A 20,540-nucleotide genomic window follows, 5' to 3' on the forward strand; every position below is an offset into this window, starting at 1 on the left:
TAAAACACGGCGCCAGAGGCTTCCTCGCTCCCCATTTCACGACTCCTCCCCCCCCCCCCCTCCGCCAGAGTGACTTGTAAGTGTCGGTGCAGCTTTAAGACAGGTTTCAGTTTCACCGCCTGTGGGCGGGGACAGCAGCGCTGCCTTCACACCCACCAACTGGTCTCCAGAGTCAGAGCAGAGACTCACAGTCGGGAAGAGAGAAGGGGGGTGGGGGGGGATCCGCGAGAACTGGAGTACGCACACCTAACCTATCTCCAACCGAAAAGGCTTGAAAAATGATGAAGAAGCAGCTGAATCGGATGTTGCAATTGGCAAACCATACAGCAAGGTAGGAACCAGGCTGGGGAGTGGAGTAAAACTTTTCAAGTGCGTTTGTCTCTTGGTTTTGCAATACTTCAAATTAGGAAGTAACTGACTTACCAGTGTATTTAACTCTACGGTTCTTTGGTTATATTAAAAATGAAGGCATTTACTGTTGTCAGTCAGTAATAATTGCAACGATAAACTGTGTGACGCGGGAGAGTTAGAGGGGGTTGGACAATGAGGCTGAACCTCTTGCCGTTTTCTTTTTGCGCTGCTCACATTTTTCTTGGGAGCCGGTTAGTAGTTTCAATATGTGTAAATCTACCCTTCCTTCCCCACCCAGCCCCCTGGGTTGCAGTAACCCAACGCGGATTCGGTTGGTGTGTGTGTGTGGGGGCGACAACATTGCGGAACTGCCCGTTGGGTCAGGATGGTGAATGTTCCGGCCGTTAAGAGTTAGAAAAGACGCCCGATTGGGTCAGGGAGAGCCGTTCCCCGCACACGTCCGATTCTTTCAACCCATGGTCCAGATTCGGGAAGGTCTGGCACGCCAGGACTTGTTGGCCAGCATGGGCTTGAAGGGGCCGATTGGCCTCCTTCTCTGCTGTAAACCATTGAATCCCTGCAGTGCAGAAAGAGACCATTCGACCCATCGAATCTCCCAAAGAGCAGGCCACTCAGGCCCACCCCACCGCCCTATTCTGGGTGGCAGGGTGGCACAGTTGGTTAGCACTGCTGCCTCACAGCACCAGGAATGCGGGTTCGATTCCCGGCTTGGGTCACTGTCTGTGTGGAGTTTGCATGTTCTCCCCGTGTCTGTGTGGGTTTCTTCCGGGTGCTCCAGTTTCCTCCCACAGTCCAAAGATGTTTAAGTTAGGTGGATTGGCCGTGCTAAATTGCCCCTTAGTGTCCAAAGATGCGTAGGTTAGGGAGATTGGCTATGCTAAATTGACCCTTAGTGTCCAAAGATGAGTAGGTTAGGGAGATTGGCCATACTAAATTGACCTTTAGTGTCCAAAGATGTGCAGGTTAGGTGGATTGGCCATGCTAAATTGCCCCTAAGTGTCCAAAGATGTGTAGGTTAGGGAGATTGGCCATACTAAATTGACCCTTAGTGTCCAAAGATGTGTAGGTTAGGTGGATTGGCCATGCTAAATTGCTCCTTAGTGTCCCAATTTGTGTTAGGTGGATTGGCTGTGGTAAATGTGCGGGGTTACGGGGATAGAGCGGGGAAGAGGGACTGGGTAAGACATTTGTCAGAGTGTCGGTGCAGGTGTGATGGGCCAAATGACCTGCTTCTGCACTGTCTGAATGCTATGATTCTAGGAGCCAGAGTAGGCCATTCAGCCCCTCAAGCCTGTTCCACCATTCAATAGGATCATGGCGAGCCTGTTTATGTTTCGAATTCCACACTCACATCTACCTCTGAGAACCTCTGACACCCCCTCGCCAATCAACTATCTATCCACCTCCACCTTAATAACAATCAGTGACCCCACCTCCACCTCCCTCCTGAGGCAGAGGGTTCCAATGTTGAGCACAGCCTCGGAATTTTGTTCAGAGTTAATCCCAGTGCTGATCGTGCATTTTTATTTCTCCTTTCTTTCGCAGAAGTGAGAATTCGGAACTTCTGAGCGAAGATCTCATCCAGGTACAGATCCCAGTTCAGCGGCTGTAATGTTAACCAGACTGGCTGGGAAGGAGCGGATCCACCCGGAGATCAGTGAGGGGTGGAGGCCACTCAGCCGGACGAGGATTTCTTCTTGCACCCTTCCCCTTCGGCACTCCGTCAAGAAAGACTTGCTCATAATTCAAACCATCCCCCCCCCCCTCCACCAGCCCACAGCCCTGGCTGCTCTGAACTGAGTGAACATCCAGACATCTGCCAATACAGCGTTACTGACCTGCATCCCATGTGGGGGCACTCATGTCACGCTGTGTTATAACTGGGAGGGTTTGTTTCTCCCAACTGAACAACCACCAGATGAGAGAATCTCTATCGTACAGAAGGAGGCCATTCAGCCCATCGAGCCTGCACCGACAACAATTCCACCCAGACCCCATCCCCGTAACCCCACATTTTACCCTCATAATCTCCCTGACACTAAGGGGCAATTTAGCATGGCTACCTAACCCGCACCTAACCCGCATGTCTTTGGACACTAAGAGGCAATTTAACATGGCTACTCCACCTAACCTGCACACCAATGTACACTAAGGGGCAATTTAGCATGGCCAATCCATCTACCCCGCATTTTTGGACTGTGGGAAGAAACTGGAGCACCTGGAGAAATCCATGCAGACATGGGGAGAATGTGCAAATGCCACACAGACAGTGACTCGAGGCCGGAATTGAACCTGAGGCCCTGGCACTGTGGAGCAGCAGTGCTAACCACTGTGCCACTGTGCCGGGCAGCACTGACACTTCAGTGCAATTCTGAGGGGTCACAGATATTGCAAGTGTAGTATTGAGGGTGTTCTGATGATATGGTGTAGTACTGAGGCAATATGGATACTCTACTGTAGTACTGACGGTGTACTGATACTCTAGTGTAGTACTGACGGTGTACTGATACTCTAGTGTGGTACTGAGGGTGTACTGATACTCTACTGTAGTACTGAGGGCGTACTGATACTCTAGTGAAGTATTGAGGGCGTACTGATACTCTACTGTAGTACTGAGGGCGTACTGGTACTCTGGTGTAGTACTGAAGGTGTACTGATACTCTGGTTAGTACTGAGGGCGTACTGATACTCTAGTGTAGTACTGACGGTGTACTGATACTCTAGTGTAGTACTGATGGTGTGCTGATACGCTAGTGTAGTACTGAGGGTGTACTAATACTCTAGTGAAGTACTGAGGGCATACTGATACTCTGGTGTAGTACTGAGGGCATACTGATACTCTAGTGTAGCACTGAGGGTTTACTGATACTCTAGCGTAGTACTGAGGGTGTACTAATACTCTAGTGAAGTACTGAGGGCATACTGATACTCTGGTGTAGTACCGAGGGTGTACTGATACTCTAGTGTAGTACTGAGGGTGTACTAATACTCTACTGCACTTCAGAGGGTGTACTGATACTCTAGTGTGGTACTGAGGGTGTACTGATACTCTAATGTAGTACTGAGGGTGTACTGATACTCTACTGTAGTACTGAAGGTGTACTGATACTCTAGTGAAGTACTGAGGGCATACTGATACTCTGGTGAAGTACTGAGGGTGTACTGATACTCTGGTGTAGTACTGAGGGCGTACTGATACTGTACTGTAGTACTGAGGGTGTACTGATAATCTACTGTAGTACTGAGGGTGTACTGATACTCTAGTGTAGTTCTGAGGGTGTACTGATTCTCTACTGTAGTACAGAGGGAGTATTGATCTCTACTGTAGTACTGAGGGTGTACTGATACTCTAGTGTAGTACTGAGGGTGTACTAATACTCTACTGCACTTCAGAGGGTGTACTGATAGTCTAATGTAGTACTGAGGGTGTACTGATATGCTAATGTAGTACTGAGGGTGTACTGATACTCTACTGTAGTACTGAGTGTGTACAGATACTCTAGTGTAGTACTGAGGGTGTACTAATACTCTACTGCACTTCAGAGGGTGTATTGATACTCTAGAGTAGTACTGAGGGTGTACTGATACTCTAATGTAGTACTGAAGGTGTATTGATACTCTACTGTAGTACTGAGGGTGTACTGATACTCAAGTGAAGTACTGAGGGCGTACTGATACTCTGGTGTAGTACTGAGGGAGTACTGATAATCTACTGTAGTACTGAGGGCGTACTGATACTCTAGTGTAGTACTGAGGTGTACTGATACTCTAGTGTAGTACTGAGGATGTACTGATACTCTAATGTAGTACTGAGGGTGTACTGATACTCTACTGTAGTACTGAGGGAGTATTGATACTCTAGTGTAGTACTGAGGGTGTACTGATACTCTAATGTAGTACTGAGGGTGTACTGATACTCTAGTGTAGTACTGAGGGAGTATTGATACTCTACTGTAGTACTGAGGGTGTACCGATACTCTAGTGTAGTACTGAGGGTGTACTAATACTCTACTGCACTTCAGAGGGTGTATTGATACTCTAATGTAGTACTGAGGGTGTACTGATACTCTAGTGTAGTACTGAGGATGTACTGATACTCTAGTGTAATACTGAGGGTATACTGATACTCTACTGTAGTACTGAGGGAGGACTGTTACTCTAGTATAGTACTGAGAGCATACTGTTACTCTGGTGCAGTACTGAGGGAGTACTGTTATTTTGGTGTAGTACTGAGGGCATACTGATACTCTGGTGTAGTACTGAGGGAGGACTGTTACTCTAGTATAGTACTGAGGGCATACTGTTACTCTGGTGTAGTACTGGGGGAGTACTGTTACTGTGGTGTAGTACTGAGAGAGTACTGTTACTGTGGTGTAGTACTGAGGGAGTACTGTTACTGTGGTGTAGTACTGAGGGAGTACTGTTACTGTGGTGTAGTACTGAGGGAGTACTGTTACTGTGGTGTAGTACTGAGGGAGTACTGTTACTGTGGTGTAGAACTGAGGGTGTACTGTTACTGTGGTGTAGTACTGAGGGTGTACTGATACTCTGGTGTAGTACTGAGAGGAGGGGGTACTGATGACCTGATACAGCCCCGAGGATGTCCTGTATTATGTGAGGTGCCACTTTATTGCCTCAGTCCCTCCTAATTGTACAAGGGCAGGGTAGGTTTGATTTTCCAGTAGGCTGAGAAACAATGGTGCGAATTTTCCCGGGCTGCCAGCACGGGAATCGGAGCGGGCGAGGGGCGGAAAGATCCATTGACCTCGGGCGGGGATTTCCAGTTTTGGGACGAGCAAGGCCGTAAAATCGCGCCCGATGGGTCAAAGGCCTTTTTTGCACTCGGACTTTGACTTAAGCTGTTTGTGTGGCTACGTCCCCATTAATTAAGCCAACTGACCTTTCACCTCTTCTGTCTCCACTTTTGTCCAGTTTGAAAACCGGATTGAACCCACCAGACGGGCAACGTCCATGACTCACCGGAAGCTGGTGGCCTGCCTACAGGCCCAACCGGGATGTGAGATTCAGAAGCGCATTGTGAGTAAGGAAAATCTATCTGTCTCATGGAGGTCAGGTGGTGACAGCTGGTGGATAAACACCTCCCACCTTGTGCATGTGTGATAGGTCCACCTCCAGATTGGAAAGATTGGCTGACTGGGAAATGTTGACGTTGGTGAGAACTTGTACAGAGTTGTAGGCTGAACCTGGGCAACAGATAGGACCACAGAAATGTTACACCAAAGACGGAGGCCATTCAGCCCATTTTGCCCAAGTCAACTCGAGGACATCCAGCTGCCCTTTCTAGTCCCACCTTCCTGCACCTGGCCCATAGCCCTGTAGCTTACAGCGCCTGGTGGTGCGGGTCCAGGTACTTTGTAAAAGAGTTTAGGGTCTCTGCCTCCACCACCAACTCAGACAGCAAATCCCAGACCACCACCCTCTGCATAAAAAAAAGAATTCCCCTCTACACCTCCTGAGACTTATCTTGAATCTATGTCTCCTGGTTCTAGAATTCTCCATGATGTGGAGATGCTGGTGTTGCACTGGAGCAAACACAGTGAGAAATCTCACAACACCAGTTTAAAATCCAACAGGTTTATTTGGTAGCAAAAACCACTAGCTTTCGGAGTGCTGCTCCTTCATCAGGTGAGTGGGAGTTCAGTTCACAATACACATCTCTTTAACCTGTGCTTAACCCTCTCTCCACTCACATTGTCTGTACCTTTAAGACTTGGTTACCTGTAAAGACTCGCATTCCAACCATTATTTTGTAAATTGAGTTTGTGTCTTTATATACCCTGTTTGTGAACAGAATTCCCACTCACCTGATGAAGGGGCAGCGCTCGTGGCTTGTGCTACCAAATAAATCTGTTGGCCTTAACCTGGTGTTGTGAAACTTTTTAACTCTAGAATTTTCCACCAAGGAAAACAATTTTATTCTATCCACTCTATCTCTTCTCAGAAGGTGGAACGGTATGTTAGTAAGGTGGTGAAAAAGGCAAATGAGTCACTTGCCTTTATCAGTCAAGGTATCGAGTACAAAAGCAGGGAGATTCATGTTGGGGTTGTGTAGAACTTTGGTGAGGCCACAGCTGGAGTCCTGGGTGCAGTTCTGGTCACCACATTATAGGGAGGATGTGATTGCACTGGGGGGGGGTGCAGAGGAGATTCACCAGGATGCTGCCTGGGATGGAACATTGAAGTTATGAAGAGAGGTTGGGTAAGGCTTGGGTTGTTTTCTCTGGAGCAGAGAAGACTGAGGGATGACCTGATCGAGGTGTACAAGATTATGAGGGACACGGACAGAGTGGATAAGGAGCAGCTGTTCCCCTTAGTTGAAGGTTCAGTCACAAGGGGACATAGGTTCAAGGTGAGGGGCAGTAGGTTTAGAGGGAATTTTTTACCCAGGGGGTGGTGAGGGTCTGGAATGCGTTGCCTGGGAGGATGGTGGAGGTGGGATGCCTCACTTCCTTTAAAAAGTACCTGGATGAGCGCTTTTTTGTATTTGTTCATGGGACATGGGCTTTGGTGGCAGGGCCAACATTTATTGCCCATTTCTATTTGCCCTTGGAGGGCAGTTCAGAATCAGCCACATCGCTGTGGCTCTGGAGTCATATGTAGGCCAGACCGGCTAAGGATTTCCTTCCCTAAAGGATATTTGGAGGTAAAATTACCTGCTGCCCCCTCACCCCCACACTCCCACGTCCAACCGCAACCTCCACCTTAATCGCTTCTTCTTTGTTCCACAGAAAAAGATGCCTTTAATGTCCCTGTCACAAAGTATGTTGGAGAGCTGTAGAGAACTGGACAGCGAGTCCCCCATTAGGTGGGTAAGAGATGATTGATTAACATGACAGACCGCGGGAAGACCAGAGTGACGGCCGAAGTGTAAAGATGTTGCATAAGTCTGTGCGGGAGTGAGGAAAAGGGACGCAACAACATCCCGAGGCGCGATTCATTTGAGTTATAGACAACCCCAAATTCAGCACAAGACCATAAAGACCCATCACTAGGCACTGATCGTACTCCCCTAAGGAGAGCGGGATGGAAAAGCAAGCCAGTCTTGCCCCTGACCAGGTTCCTGTGACCTGTTGCCAGAACATACAGATGCCAGGTGATGCACCCTGTGGTCAAATATCCTGCCAATATCTGCTGTGTTGGCATTGCTCAAAGTTAGGTTGGGCACCGAGACGCATTTTGGACATTTAGCTTCTTGATTGTACTGTCCCTTTAAAGGAATTGTCGCCTCGTGTGGGAGAAGTGTTCAAAACTAACACATCAGATGGATTAACCACAGCCCAGTTGTAGATTAGCAGATGTAAATACATGAATGGTTCCACCCCACAGGGTGATCTTACCATAAAAATTCTAAATGCCGAACAAGAGTGAAACAGGAGAGAATCACACCCATTTTTTTGGGTGAGTTCTCAGATAAAGTTCTTTGGCACATAGAAAAATAAATGAGGCAAAGTGTGATTCTCGCCAGTCGGGGAAGTGGACAGAACTTATAAACACCAGGAAGCCAGCTGCAGACCTCTAGGGGTGCTATTGCACATGTGCTCTGATTTCCCAGTGTACTGTGTGCATCCCCACCCCTCCACAGATACTGCCCCAATCATCCCCCCTCCACTCCTCCACAGATATTGCTCCCTCATGCTGCCCCAATCTCCCCCCCAAACCCCGATCTCCTGCCCAATCACCCCCCCCCCACCCCCCCGGACATCACCTCTGCCCTCAGTAGCTGGCCCCGATCCCACTCCCCCTGCTTTCCCTGGTGGAAGGCTGATTATGCCAGCAGAACGCGGTTGGTAACATTGTGAGGGGCAGAAAACCGGATGCAAAGCCGGTTTTTGCCTCTTGCCTGATCTTACCGGCTCACCACACCAATCAACCGGTGTGCCGAGGCGGTAAGATCAACCCTTTATACTTTCACAACCCTGGGGAATGAGAGTTAAGGGGGGTGGTTAGCTCAATTGACTAGAATGTGGCACAGAACAGTGCAAAGAGTGTGGGTTCAATCCCTGTCCTTACTGTAATTCCTGGGGCATATCTCCTCACCTTGTCCCCATTGTGATGTCTTCATGATTAGCAACCTTTGAACAATAAGAATGCCCCAGGAAGCAAGGGCCGTGTGACAGATCCATGTTGGGTCAAGACCTTTCAATCTATAGGGATAGAGACTGGGACCTATAACTTAGAGTCCGTTCTATATGCCAAGAGTTCAGGACTGTAAAAGGAGAAGGGTGGGTGGTCAAAATCAATATTCGAAAGATTAGGCAGAAGGGGATCAACAGAGGATGGCACAGTGGCACAATGGTTAGCGCTGCTGCCTCACAGCTCCAGGTACCCCAGGTTCAATTCTGGCCTTGGGTGACTATATGGAGTTTGCATGTTCTCCCCAAGTCTGTGTGGGTTTCCTCCGGGTGCTCTGCTTTCCTCCCACAATCCAAAGATGTGCAGATTGGGTTCATTGACCATGCCAAATTGCCCCTTAGTGTCCCAAAACCTGCAGATTGGGTGGATTGGCCATGCTAAATTGCCACTTAGTGTCCAGTGATATATAGGTTAGGTGGATTGGCCATGCTAAATTGCCCCTTAGTATCCAAAGATGTGCAGGTTAGATGTATTAGCCATGCTAACTTACCTCTTGGTGTCCAAAGATGTGTAGGTTAGATGGATTAGCCATGCTAAATTGCCCCTTAGTGTCCCAAAGTTGTGCAGGTTCGGTGGATTGGCCATGCTAAATTTGTGGGGTTACAGGAGTAGGGTGGGGAAGTGAGCCTGGGTAAAATACAATTGTCAGAGAGTCAGTGCAAGGTCAGTGGGCCAAATGGCCTCTTCTGCAGTATCAGGATTTAATGATAAATGTTAATTTGGGTGATAGTTTGCACTGAGTTGCAGGATAAGCCTGGGGACTGAAATTGGGATGACAGAGGGCCCTGGGAGCAAGAATACTAACTGCCCCACTATGGGAGTTGGGGTTTTCTTGTCTTTCCCTGATCCGCTCCATTCTGTGCACCTCAACCTGGAGATTCCGGCAGCACCATTTTAGAGAAGGGCACAGGAGTGTAAAGAGATTACCAAGTTGTGGATGAAGGAAGTTTGTCAATATTAAGAGATGATATCTGACTCTACGAGCGAGGCTGACTGGGTAACTCAACGGACAAGGAAGTTGCAAATGGGTTGCAGTCAGGCTGAGTGAGTGAATGTTTGGAGGGAAGGAGCTGCGAGGACAACACTCTCTCACCTTTCTGTCCGGAGGTTGTAGTTTCAAGCCCAGCTCCAGAGCTTTGAGTGGATAATCCTGGTTCGGGGTCCATTCTCCCTGGTGTCCTAGGGCTAATTTTTATCCCTCAACCAATAAATCCAAGACAAAAAGGTGCCATGTGGTCAGGACAGTGGGTTAGCACTGCTGCCTCACTGGGTTCGATTCCCGGCTTGGGTCACTGTCTGCATGGAGTTTGCACATTCTCCCTGTGTCTGCCTGGGTTTCCTCCGGCTGCTCCGGTTTCCTCCCACAGTCTACAGGTGTGTGGGTTAGATGGATTAGCCAAGCTAAGTTGCCCCTTAGTGTCAGGGGGGCTAGCTAGGGTATATATGTGGGGTTACAGGGATAGGGCCTGGGTGGCACAGTGGTCGGTGCAGGCTCAACGAGCCAAAGTAGCCTCCTTTTCACTGTAGGGATTCTGTGATTCCATGGCTGAAGGGATTCCAAGAAAGGCAGCTTTTTTGCTCCCCCCCCCACCACGCGTAGCCCCCCCTCACCAACCCCACTGAGGCCCACTGCCCCTCGACATCCCCTCCCCTCTACCCTGTGACCCCTCACCTGTCCACCCCAGTGTCTACGTGTGATTGATTGGCCTTGACTTGTTCGGTCCAGTTGCCGTGACATTGGGCTTGAGACCAGGGCCTACAGGACTGTTTCCTGTCAGAAATAGAGCAGCAGCAGCAGACCCTTGCAAAACTGATTTGAGGAATATAACCACACATGTGGTGGCACAGCGGTTAGCACTGTTGCCCCACAGCGCCAGGGACCTGGGTTCAATTCCAGCCTCGGGTGACTGTCTGTGCGGAGTTTGCACGTTCTCCCCATGTCTGCCTGGGTTTCCTCCCAGGTTCGATGGATTGGCCATGCTAAATTGCCACTCAGTGTCCCAAGATGTGCAGGTTAGGGTAAATATGCGGGGTTATGGGGAAAGGGTTTGGGTAAGATGCTCCTTTGAAGAGTTGGTGCAGACTGGATGGACCTAATGGTCTCTTTCTGCACTGCGGGGATTCTATGAGTTCTGGGAGAATTCCAGGTTAATTCCGTTGCGTGAGGAAATGCTTCCTGCATCACCCCTGAACAACCTAGCCCCAAGGTCCTGTCCCCCCGAGCCAGATTTCCTGACCCCCCCCCTCCCCCCAGGTGATGATTGGAAGATCCCAGCTCTCCCTCTCCCCCCTCTCCCCCTCCCCGCCCACCAGAGTAAGTTCTTCCTCACGATCTAGCCCATCGAACTAATCACCCCGGTTTGATCAACCTTGCAAACTCAGAGGAGTTTTTGCGACCTGACCGGGTGACGTAACCCAGCGCTTAACCCGCCCCGGTAATCCCTCGTCAGAACGTTTCCGTTTGTGGGTGGCCAGGCCTCGAGTTGTGGAGTTCTAAAATGATGTTGCGTGGCCCAAGGTGTCACTCCCCTCCTGACACAGTCCAGTCTGGTTTTTTTTTATTGTCTTAAGCGTTCCACCCACAGGAAGATCATGGAGATTTGCTCCTCGGTGGAGAATAGTTTAGCGACAGCCTTACTTGAGTATGAACTTCAGCTGGAGAGGGAAGTCTTGGACCCACTCCTCAAACTATCTGAGGTGAGTAAAACGAATGAAATGCTTATAAAGGCTGTGTGTTTGTCGCAAGTCTCCATTCCTTGGCAGCAAGAGCTCGGTGCAGATAAACAGGGTCCTGTGTGTGAGTGACCGGAACAGAAACTCCAAGGTCTACTACCCAGTTAGCATCACTCACCTGATGAAGGGACAGCGCTCCGAAAGCTCGTGCTGCCAAATAAACCTGTTAGGTTTAACCTGGTGTTGTGAGACTTCTTACTGAAGTTAGCCTAGACCCTAACCTTAATTGCATCGGCCGTACTGAATTCTCGCTCCGTGTACCCGAACGGGCACCGGAGTGTGGCGACTAGGGGATTTTCACAGTAACTTCATTGCAGTGTTAATATAAGCCCACTTGTGACGAATAAATAAGCTTTTTAAACCGAGATGCTGAGCTTGACCGAGGTGAGAAGAGGTTTGGTGAAATTGTCCACTTCTTTGCACCATGGTTAATGCAGAAACTCAGCGAATGTCCTGAGGACCCGGGTTCGAATCCCGCCACGGCAGGTGGTGGAATTTGAATTCAGTAAAGAAATATCTGGAATTAAGAATCTACTGATGACCACGAAATCATTGTCGATTATTGGAAAAGCCCATGTGGTCCTATACGAAAGGAAATCTGCCGTCCTTACCCGGTCTGGCCTACATGTGACCCCAGAGCCACAGCAATGTGGTTGACTCTCAACTGCCCTCAGGCAACGAGAGATGGGCAACAAATGTTGACCAGCCAGTGACGCCCATGTCCCAGGAATGCATAAAAATAATTCTCTCTCATCCCTACCTACACTCTGAGCCTCCACTTTTCCCAATGTTTCCACATTTTTTGACTCAGTGTCAAACAACCCCTTTGGGTCGCTGAGCGTAGAAATACAGAAACATAGAAGAGACAAGCAGAAGGAGGCCATTCGGCCCTTCGAACCTGCTTCCCCATTCATCACAATCATGGCATATCCTTTCTTTTTCCTTGTCCATTGCCTGGAATTCAAGCAGTTTCAACTCTTTTGTTCTTTGTTCCTCTGCAATTGCCTCCTCTCTTTTGCTTTTGCTACTCTCTCCTCTTTTTGCTTCTGATTCAAACTCTTTCACTTGTTATTGAATTCTAGCCATTTCCAACGATTCTGTCTGTGTTTCTGGCAATTTTAAATGCTGAGCTATCGCCAACAATCGTCTCCACCTTCCTCACCCCGTCAGGTAATGTCACCTGTTGCTTGTTTGCCGATTCTAAAAGCTTTGCTTTAACCGCCTTCTGTAAACCAGCCTGAGTGACCTCTCCCACTGCTAGGAAAACCTTAGCCACTGAAAGAGCCAATATCCCACCAGGCACTACCCCTTTAAACCAACCAAATGCACCTGGAAAGAAAGCACAAATATACTCAACACTCAATGTCTTTAAGTCCAATAATCTTAAACCAAATAAGGAATTATAGATTTTAATCCCACAGATAGCCCCCAATTTGTTAGGGACCAGGTCGGAATCTCTGTGGAATCCGAGTATTCCTGCAGTGCAGCAGGAGGCTGTTGGCTCATCGGGTCTGCACTAACTCTCCAACAGAGCATCTTACTCCCCTTCACATAACCCCATGTGTTTGCCCCACTAATCTCCCTAACCCACACATCTTTGGACATTAAAGGGCAATTTAGCATGGCCAATCCACCTAACCTACACATCTTTGGACACTAAGGGGCAATTTAGCACGGCCAATCCACCTAACCTGCACATCTTTGGACACTAAGGGGCAATTCAGCATGGCCAATCCACCCTAACCTACACATCTTTGGACATTAAGGGGAAATTTAGAATGACCAATCCATCTAACCTGCACATCTTTGCATATGGGAGGAAATCGAAGCACCATGATTGGCCGTGTGAAACTGGCCCTCAGTGTCCAAAGATGTGTAGGTTGGGTGGATTGGCTGTGCTAAATTGCCCCTTAGTGTCAGAGGGACTGGCGGGGTAAATGCATGGGGTTGTGGGGATAGGGACTGGGTGGGATTATTGTCGGTGCAGACTCGAGAAGCCAAATGGCCTCCTTCTGCACTATTCTATGATAAAATGGAAAGGACTGCTAAAAAACATCCCACGCAGAAACATGACAAAAATATTTCCTTCAAAGGCATAGTCCGACCACATGTTTAGTTGCTGCCTGATTTAGTGCTCGCCTCAGGCTTCTATTTATATCAGGCCTGCTCGCTGTCACATTCTGGGACTACTTTAATTCCTCTTCCTGTTTATAAAGCTGTAAGTTTGAGCAGTGTAAGGGGAAAGGGGTACCAGACACTGGCAGCCAGTTTCCAGTCTCGCCTTCACCTGATGCCCTCTGCCACCGATCCCGGAAAATAGCATTCGGGCCTAAAAACAGGGTTCACGCCCAGCACCAAACGGTTAGCAATTGTCCTGGTCCCTTTCTATTGACTCAAACTGAATCTCACCCAAAAAGGGCGTGAGGTCCAGCAGCATATTTAAATATTCACGGCCCGTTCGATGCCGGATTCTCCCAGCTACCGGAATCTTCCAATCCTTGGGCATGGTGATAACATGGCAAGCGTCACTACTGGTGTCCACCATAGTGAAGACCAGGTGTGATGGCCATGTCCGGGATGCCCAGAGGCCATTGAGGCCCCCCGAGTGGTCGATGGTGTGGCTGGGCAATGCCCCATCTGGCACTGCCAACCGGAAACACTGGCAGTTCCAGGTGGGCACTGCCGGTGTGTTGGGGTGGTGTCAAGGCGGTGGGGGGGGTGGGGGGGGGCAGGGTTGTAGTGAAGGGGGAAGCATGAAGCGGGTAGCCACTGGGAGGGCCCGATGCAGGCGACCTATATTGGGGAGGGGGTTGGGGAAACATGCCAGTGATGAGGGTGGGGAGGGTGGTCCATGGTGGGGCGGGGGGGTGCACTGGGAGATCGGGGCATTCTTTCAAAATGGCACCAGATCACTCTGCAGCCGGGCTCACCCAGAATGTTCAGTTCCCACCCCTTCTCAGAACTGGCACGTAACCCACCACTCTTCCAAAAAATGAGTGAGATTGCGGTCCAGTCCACGCTGGACACACTGCCGCGAATCGCTCCAGTTTTCTCATGACACTTAGGTCATTTTTGGGCAAATTCCGCCCTTCATCTTCTGAAACTATTTGGCAGAGGTGGTGACATTGAGTCTCAGGATAAACAGGTTCTGATGGAAGATTCGCTTCATATGGGTCGAGCTGTAACTCTCTGTTTCAGAGCCTCCGGTCTATATAAGGAGCTCAGAGTGTTGCAGCTGTTTTATTTATAACACAGTCGAGGTTAGAGTTTCAACAACAACTTACATACCTTTGCACGTTGAATGGGCCAAAACTCCGAAAACAGGAAGTGATAAAAATTGACACACAAGACGACATTTGGACAATTGTCAGAAGGGCCAAGTTCAAGAGTTTCAAGGAGGATTCTGAGGAGGAGAGGGAGGAAATTTAGGAGTAGAATTCCAGAGCTTAGGCCGAGGGAGCTGGAAGCAAGGCCACCATTGGCAGAGGGAATGTTTAAACATGTAGACAGCAGAATTGGGTTTAACAATATCATCCTTCCATGTGAAGGCCTGGATAGAACATGGAACATGGAACAAAGAACATGGAACATGGAACATAGAACATGGAACATGGAACAGTGCAGCACAGAACAGGTCCTTCGGCCCACAATGTTGTGCCGAACATGACGCCAAATTAAACTAACCCCTTCTGCCTGCCCTTGTTCCCTATCCCTCCACTCCTTGCATACTCATGTGCTTATCTAAAAGCCCCTTCAACGCCCCTATCGTACCTGCCTCCACCTCCCCCTCTGGCAGCCCGTTCCAGACACCTACCACTCTCTGTCTAAAAACAAAACTTGCCCCCTCACATCTCCTTTAAACTTTTCACCTCTCACTTTAAGAGCACACCCCCCCTCCCCTATTATTGGACATTTCAACTCTGTGAAAAAGATTCTGACTGTCACCCCTATCTACATCTCTCATCGTTTTATAGACTTCTGTCAGGACTCGCCTCAACCTCCGCCGCTCCAGAGAAAACAATCCCAGTTTGTCCAGCCTCTCCTTATAGTTCATACCCTCCAATCCAGGCAGCAACCTGGTCAACCTCTTCTGCACCCTCTCCAAAGCCTCCACATCCTTCCTGTAATGTGGTGACCAGAATTGGTGCAGCCTAACCAAAGTTTTATAAAGTTGCAACAGGACATCCTGACTCTTGTACTCAATGCCCCAGCCAATAGAGGCAGGCATGCCATAGGTCTTCTTTACCACCCTATCTACAAGTGGGAGCATTCAGCCGTGAATTCCCACTAGGAACTGACCATTGACCCATACATGATGTCTTCCATATCTTCCCATGCTCATTCTGCAAATGATGCAACAAAGAGAATTCCTGCAGACCTCCTCTCCACGAGTGGCACGGTGGTTAGCACTGCTGCCTCACAGCGCCAGGGACCTGGGTTTGATTCCAGGCTTGGGTCACTGTCTGTGTGGAGTCTGCACGTTCTCCCTGTGTTTGCGTGGGTTTCCTCTGGGTGCTCTGGTTTCCTCCGACACTCCAAAGATATGCAGGTTAGGGGTATTGGCCATGTTAAATTGCTCCTTAGAGTCCAAAAATGTGTAGGTTAAGGGGATTAGTGGGGTAAATGTGTGTGGCTGAGTGGATGGGAACTTGGTGTGATGCTCTTTTGGAAAGTTGGTGTAGACTCAATGGGCCAAATAGCCCCCTTCTGTACTATGGATGGCACAGTGGCCCAGTGGTTAGCACTGCTGCCTTACAGCGCCAGGGACCTGGGTTCAATTCTAGCCTTGGGTCACTGTCTGTCACTGTGTGGAGTCTGCATGTTCTCCCCATGTCTGCGTGGGTTTCCTCCGGGTGCTCCGGTTTCCTCCCACAGTCCAAAGATGTGCGGTTTAGGTTGGTTGGCCATCTAAAATTGATCCTTGTGTCAGGGGAATCAGCTGGGCAAATAAAGTAAAGTCAAATTTATTTATTAGTCCCAAGTAAGGCTTACATTAACACTACAATGAAGTTACTGTGCAATTGCCCTAGTGGCCACACTCTGGCGCGTGTTCAGGTCAATGCACCCTAACCAGCCCGTCTTTCAGACTGTAGGAGGAAATCGGTGCACCCAGAGGAAACCCACGCAGACACGGGGAAAATGTCCAAACTCCACACAGCTGTGGAACCCAGGTCCCTGGCGCTGTGAAGCAGCAGTGCTAACCACTCTGCCACCGTAAGTGAAGTTACAGGAATAGGGCCTTGGTGGGATTGTGGTGATGCAGGCTCGTTGGGCCGAATGGCCTCCTTCTGCACTGTAGGAATTCTATAATTCAAGGTCTGAATTTATGTGGGAAGAACATCTGATTTACACACCAGAGACTGGCACTGACCCAGTGACCAGATCCTCACTCAGAGTTGGCATTGTCACTGAGGAACGAACTCAATGGACCACTTCCTGTAAATTTCCAGAACTATTGTAACATTTCATTTATTCTTCATAAACAGGAGGAACTTCCGAATACTCTCAAACACAAGAAGCAGTTAGCCAAACTGACACTGGACTGGACGGCTGCCAAGAATCGGTAAAAGTACAACATTTACAAACTTATCAGACATTTAGAACATAAGACCATAAGATACTGGAGCGGAATTAGGCCATTCGGCCCATCGAGTCTGCTCCACCATTCAATCATGGCTGATAAGTTTTTCAACCCGATTCTCTTGCCTTTTCTCCATAACTTTTGACCCCCTCACCAATCAAAAACCTATCTATCTCTGTCTTAAATACACTCATTGACCTGACCTCCTCTGTGACAATGAGTTCCACAGATTCACCCCCTCCGGCTGAAGAAATTCCTCCTCATCTTGGATCTAAAGGGTTGTCCCTTTACTCTGAGGGTGTGCCCTCGGATCCCAGTCTCTCCCACTAATGGAAACATCTTCCCCATGTCCACTCTATCCAGGCCTTTCAGTATTCTGTAAGTTTTAATGCGATCCCCCCACTATCCTTCTAAACTCCGTCGAGTACAGACCAACAGTCCTCAGATGCTCCTCATACATCAAGCATTTCATTCCAGGGATTATTCTTGTGAACATCCTCTGGGAACCACTCCAAGGCCAGCACATCCTTCCTTAGAAACGGGGCCCAAAATTGCTCACACTATCCCAAATGTGGCCTGACCTGGGCCTGATAAAGCCCTAGAAATACATTTGTATTCTAGTCCTCTCGATATAAATGCTAACATTGCATTTGCCTTCTTAACTACCAAATCAGCCTGTAAGTTAACCAGTAATTGAGTTAACCCACAGGCAGAGGGAATGAGAAACAGGGACTCGCTACACGCTCACACTGAAGCACAGTGGGAAAAGGGAGCAGGATTTTTCAAATCCCTGGCTTGAAGCTTTATTTGTGTTGAGATGTAACTGAGCTTCAGTGAGGGGCAGAGTGGTCTCTCAGGCTGAGGCCCAAGCCTGTAGGCTGCCCTCCCACACTGGCTCACCACCAAACCTTCTCTCCTAGGCTCAGCCAAGCAACAAAGTCAGGCAACACGGGAGCTGCAGTCCCTTCCGCGACGGCGAAAGTGGACCTTCTCAAGGAAGAGGTGGAAGAGATCTGGAGACGGGTAGAACAGTCCAAGGTAGGTGAGGAAGGTAGTGAGGGTTTTGAGTGAACATTTCTGGGCGGCATGGTGGTTAGCACTGCTTCCGGCTCGCTTCCCGGCTCGGGGTCACTGTCTGTATGGAGTCTGCATGGTCTCCAAGGATCAACAGGGGCAGCACGGTGGCACAGTGGCTAGCACTGCTGCCTCACAGCGCCGGAGACCCAGGTTCGATTCCAGCCTTCAGTCACTATCTATGTGGAGTCTGCACATTCCCCCCGTGTCTGCGTGGGGTTTCCTCCGGATGCTCCAATTTCCTCCCACAGGTTAGGCGTGTTGGCCATGTTGAATAGTCCCTCAGTGTCAGGGTAAATACGCGGGGTTATGGATGGGGATAGGGTCTGGGTGCGATTGTTATCAGTGCGGGCTGAATGGCCTTCTGCACCGTAGGATTTTACAAACATCATTTTAGATAAAAACAGCAAATGTTGGATAAACTCAGCAGGTCTGGCAGTGTCTGTGGAGACAGAGACAGAGTTAATGTTCCGAGTCTGTGTGACCCTTCAGAATAGAGAAGAGTCATTCAGACTTGAAACTTTAACTCTGTTTCTCTCCGCACAGGCGGTGCCAGACCTGCTGAGTTTATCCAGCATTTTCTGTCTTTATTTCCGATTTTCACTGTCCATGGTACTTTTTTCCTCAAGGTGCTGAGAGATCATAGAATCCCACAGTGCAGAAGGAGGCCATTCAGCCCGTCGAGCCTGCACCGACAACTATCCCACCCAGGCCCTATCCCCATAACCCCATATATTTACCCTACTAATCCCCCTGATACTAAGGTGCAATTTAGCCTGGTCAATCAACCTAGCCTGTACATGTTTAGACTATGGGAGGAAACCGGAACACCTGGAGAAAACCCACGCAGACACAGGGAGAATGTGCAAACTCCACACAGACAGTGATCCAAGCTGGGAATCGAATCCGGGTGCCTGGCGCTGTGAGGTAGCAGTACTAACCGCTGTGCCACCGTGCCTCTCCCATTCTTTCAGAATTGCCGCATCTACAGGGCAGAATTTTCCCCTTGATCAGATCACCCGTCAAAATGTAAATTCAAAGGAGTACAAACTAAGTCTGGGTCTCCTGACTTATTAATTTAATCTTTATAGCCCTGGTACAAAAATGTGAACCTGTCCCCCTTCAAACTCATAGACCCCCCCTACATTGTGAGGCCCACAATTAAGTGGAATTCTCCAGGTCTCTGTACAGAAGGTTGTGAATGTAGCCCAATCCATTACGCAAACCAGCCTCCCAGCCATTGACTCCGTCTACACTTCCCGCTGCCTCGGCAAAGCAGCCAGCATAATCAAGGACCCCACGCACCCCGGATATTCTCTCTCCCACTTTCTTCCGTTGAGGAAAAGTTATAAAAGTCTGAGGTCACGTACCAACCAACTCAAAAACAGCTTTTTCTCTGCTGCTGTCAGACTTTTGAATGGACCTACCTTGCATTAAGTTGATCTTTCTCTACACCCTAGCTGTGGCTGTAACTCTACATTTTGCACTCTCTCCTTTCCTTCTCTATGAACGGTATGCTTTGTCTGCACAGCACACAAGAAACAATACTTTTCACTATATCCCAATACACGTGACAATAATAAACCAGATCACATCAGTTGACGGATTGTTTCCTTCCCCCTTGTATCCCAACCCCTCGTAATAATAGTTCAGATTTTTGAATATCTTTTACACCCAACTTCCTTTTTGGTCCCTCACTGCTCTGCTGTCAGATCCAAAATTGCTGACCTTGTACTTGCCCCATATTGAACTTTATTAGCCTGTCTAAAAATAAAACTGGGACTTGCCTATGCTGCTTGCACCTCCCACAAATCAAGAACTCAATGTCCTTTAGAATTCATGCTTTATTGCTGGCAGCATGGTGGCACAGTGGTTAGTGCTGCTGCCTCACAGCGCCAGGGACCCGGGTTCGATTCCCAGCTTGGGTCACTGTCTGTGTGGAGTCTGCACATTCTCCCTGTGTCTGTGTGGGTTTCCTCTGGGTGCTCTGGTTTCCTCCCATAGTCCAAAGACGTGCTGGTTAGGGTGGATTGTCCATGCTAAATTCTCCCTCAGTGTACCCGAACAGGCACCGGAGTGTGGCAACCAGGGGATTTTTACAGTAACTTCATTGTAGTATTAACGTCAGCCTACTTGATTAGTGGGAGGTGCAAGCATCATGAGCAAGTCCCGGTTTTATTTTTAGATAGATTAATAAAGTTCAATGCGGGACAAGTTCAAGGTCAGCAATTTTGGATCTGAGAGCAGAGCAGTGAGGGACCAGGAACTCCTGAGAAGAAAGGAAGTTGGGTGTAAAAGATATTCAAAAATCTGAACTCCATTATTACAAGGGGGAAGGAAGCAATCCTTCAATTGATGTAATCTGATTCATTACTGTCACATATGGTTAGCACAGTGCTTAGCACTGCTGCTTCACAGCACCAGTGATCCAGGTTTCGATTCCCACCTTGGATACTGTCTGTGTGGAGTTTGCACATCCTCCCCGTGTCTGCGTGGGTTTCCCCCGGGTGCTGCAGTTTCCTCCCGCATTCTGAAAGGTGTGCTGGTTAGGGTGCATTGACCCAAACAGGTGCCGGACTGTGGCAACTGGAGAAATTTCTCAGTAGCTTCCTTGCAGTGTTAATGT

The 20,540-nt window shown here is 48.9% G+C and overlaps 1 protein-coding gene across 1 annotated transcript in view; it reads left to right on the forward strand.

Annotated features, from left to right (window-relative positions):
- Positions 1-233: 233 nt before the first annotated feature.
- LOC145361655 (SH3 domain-binding protein 1-like) overlaps positions 234-20,540 on the forward strand; it is a 56,736-nt gene continuing 36,429 nt past the window's right edge. Inside the window, exons 1-7 of the mRNA XM_080217537.1 lie at positions 234-331; positions 1,918-1,957; positions 5,305-5,409; positions 7,122-7,198; positions 11,112-11,223; positions 16,746-16,822; positions 17,761-17,878. Of these exons, the coding sequence (XP_080073663.1) occupies positions 279-331; positions 1,918-1,957; positions 5,305-5,409; positions 7,122-7,198; positions 11,112-11,223; positions 16,746-16,822; positions 17,761-17,878 (582 nt within the window). The 5' untranslated portion in view covers positions 234-278. The remainder of the gene's footprint in view (positions 332-1,917; positions 1,958-5,304; positions 5,410-7,121; positions 7,199-11,111; positions 11,224-16,745; positions 16,823-17,760; positions 17,879-20,540) is intronic.

The sequence above is a fragment of the Carcharhinus amblyrhynchos genome, chromosome 35 (genome assembly GCF_965287045.1).
Source record: "Carcharhinus amblyrhynchos chromosome 35, sCarAmb.v2.hapA, whole genome shotgun sequence".
In the NCBI taxonomy this organism is placed as follows: Eukaryota; Metazoa; Chordata; class Chondrichthyes; order Carcharhiniformes; family Carcharhinidae; genus Carcharhinus; species Carcharhinus amblyrhynchos.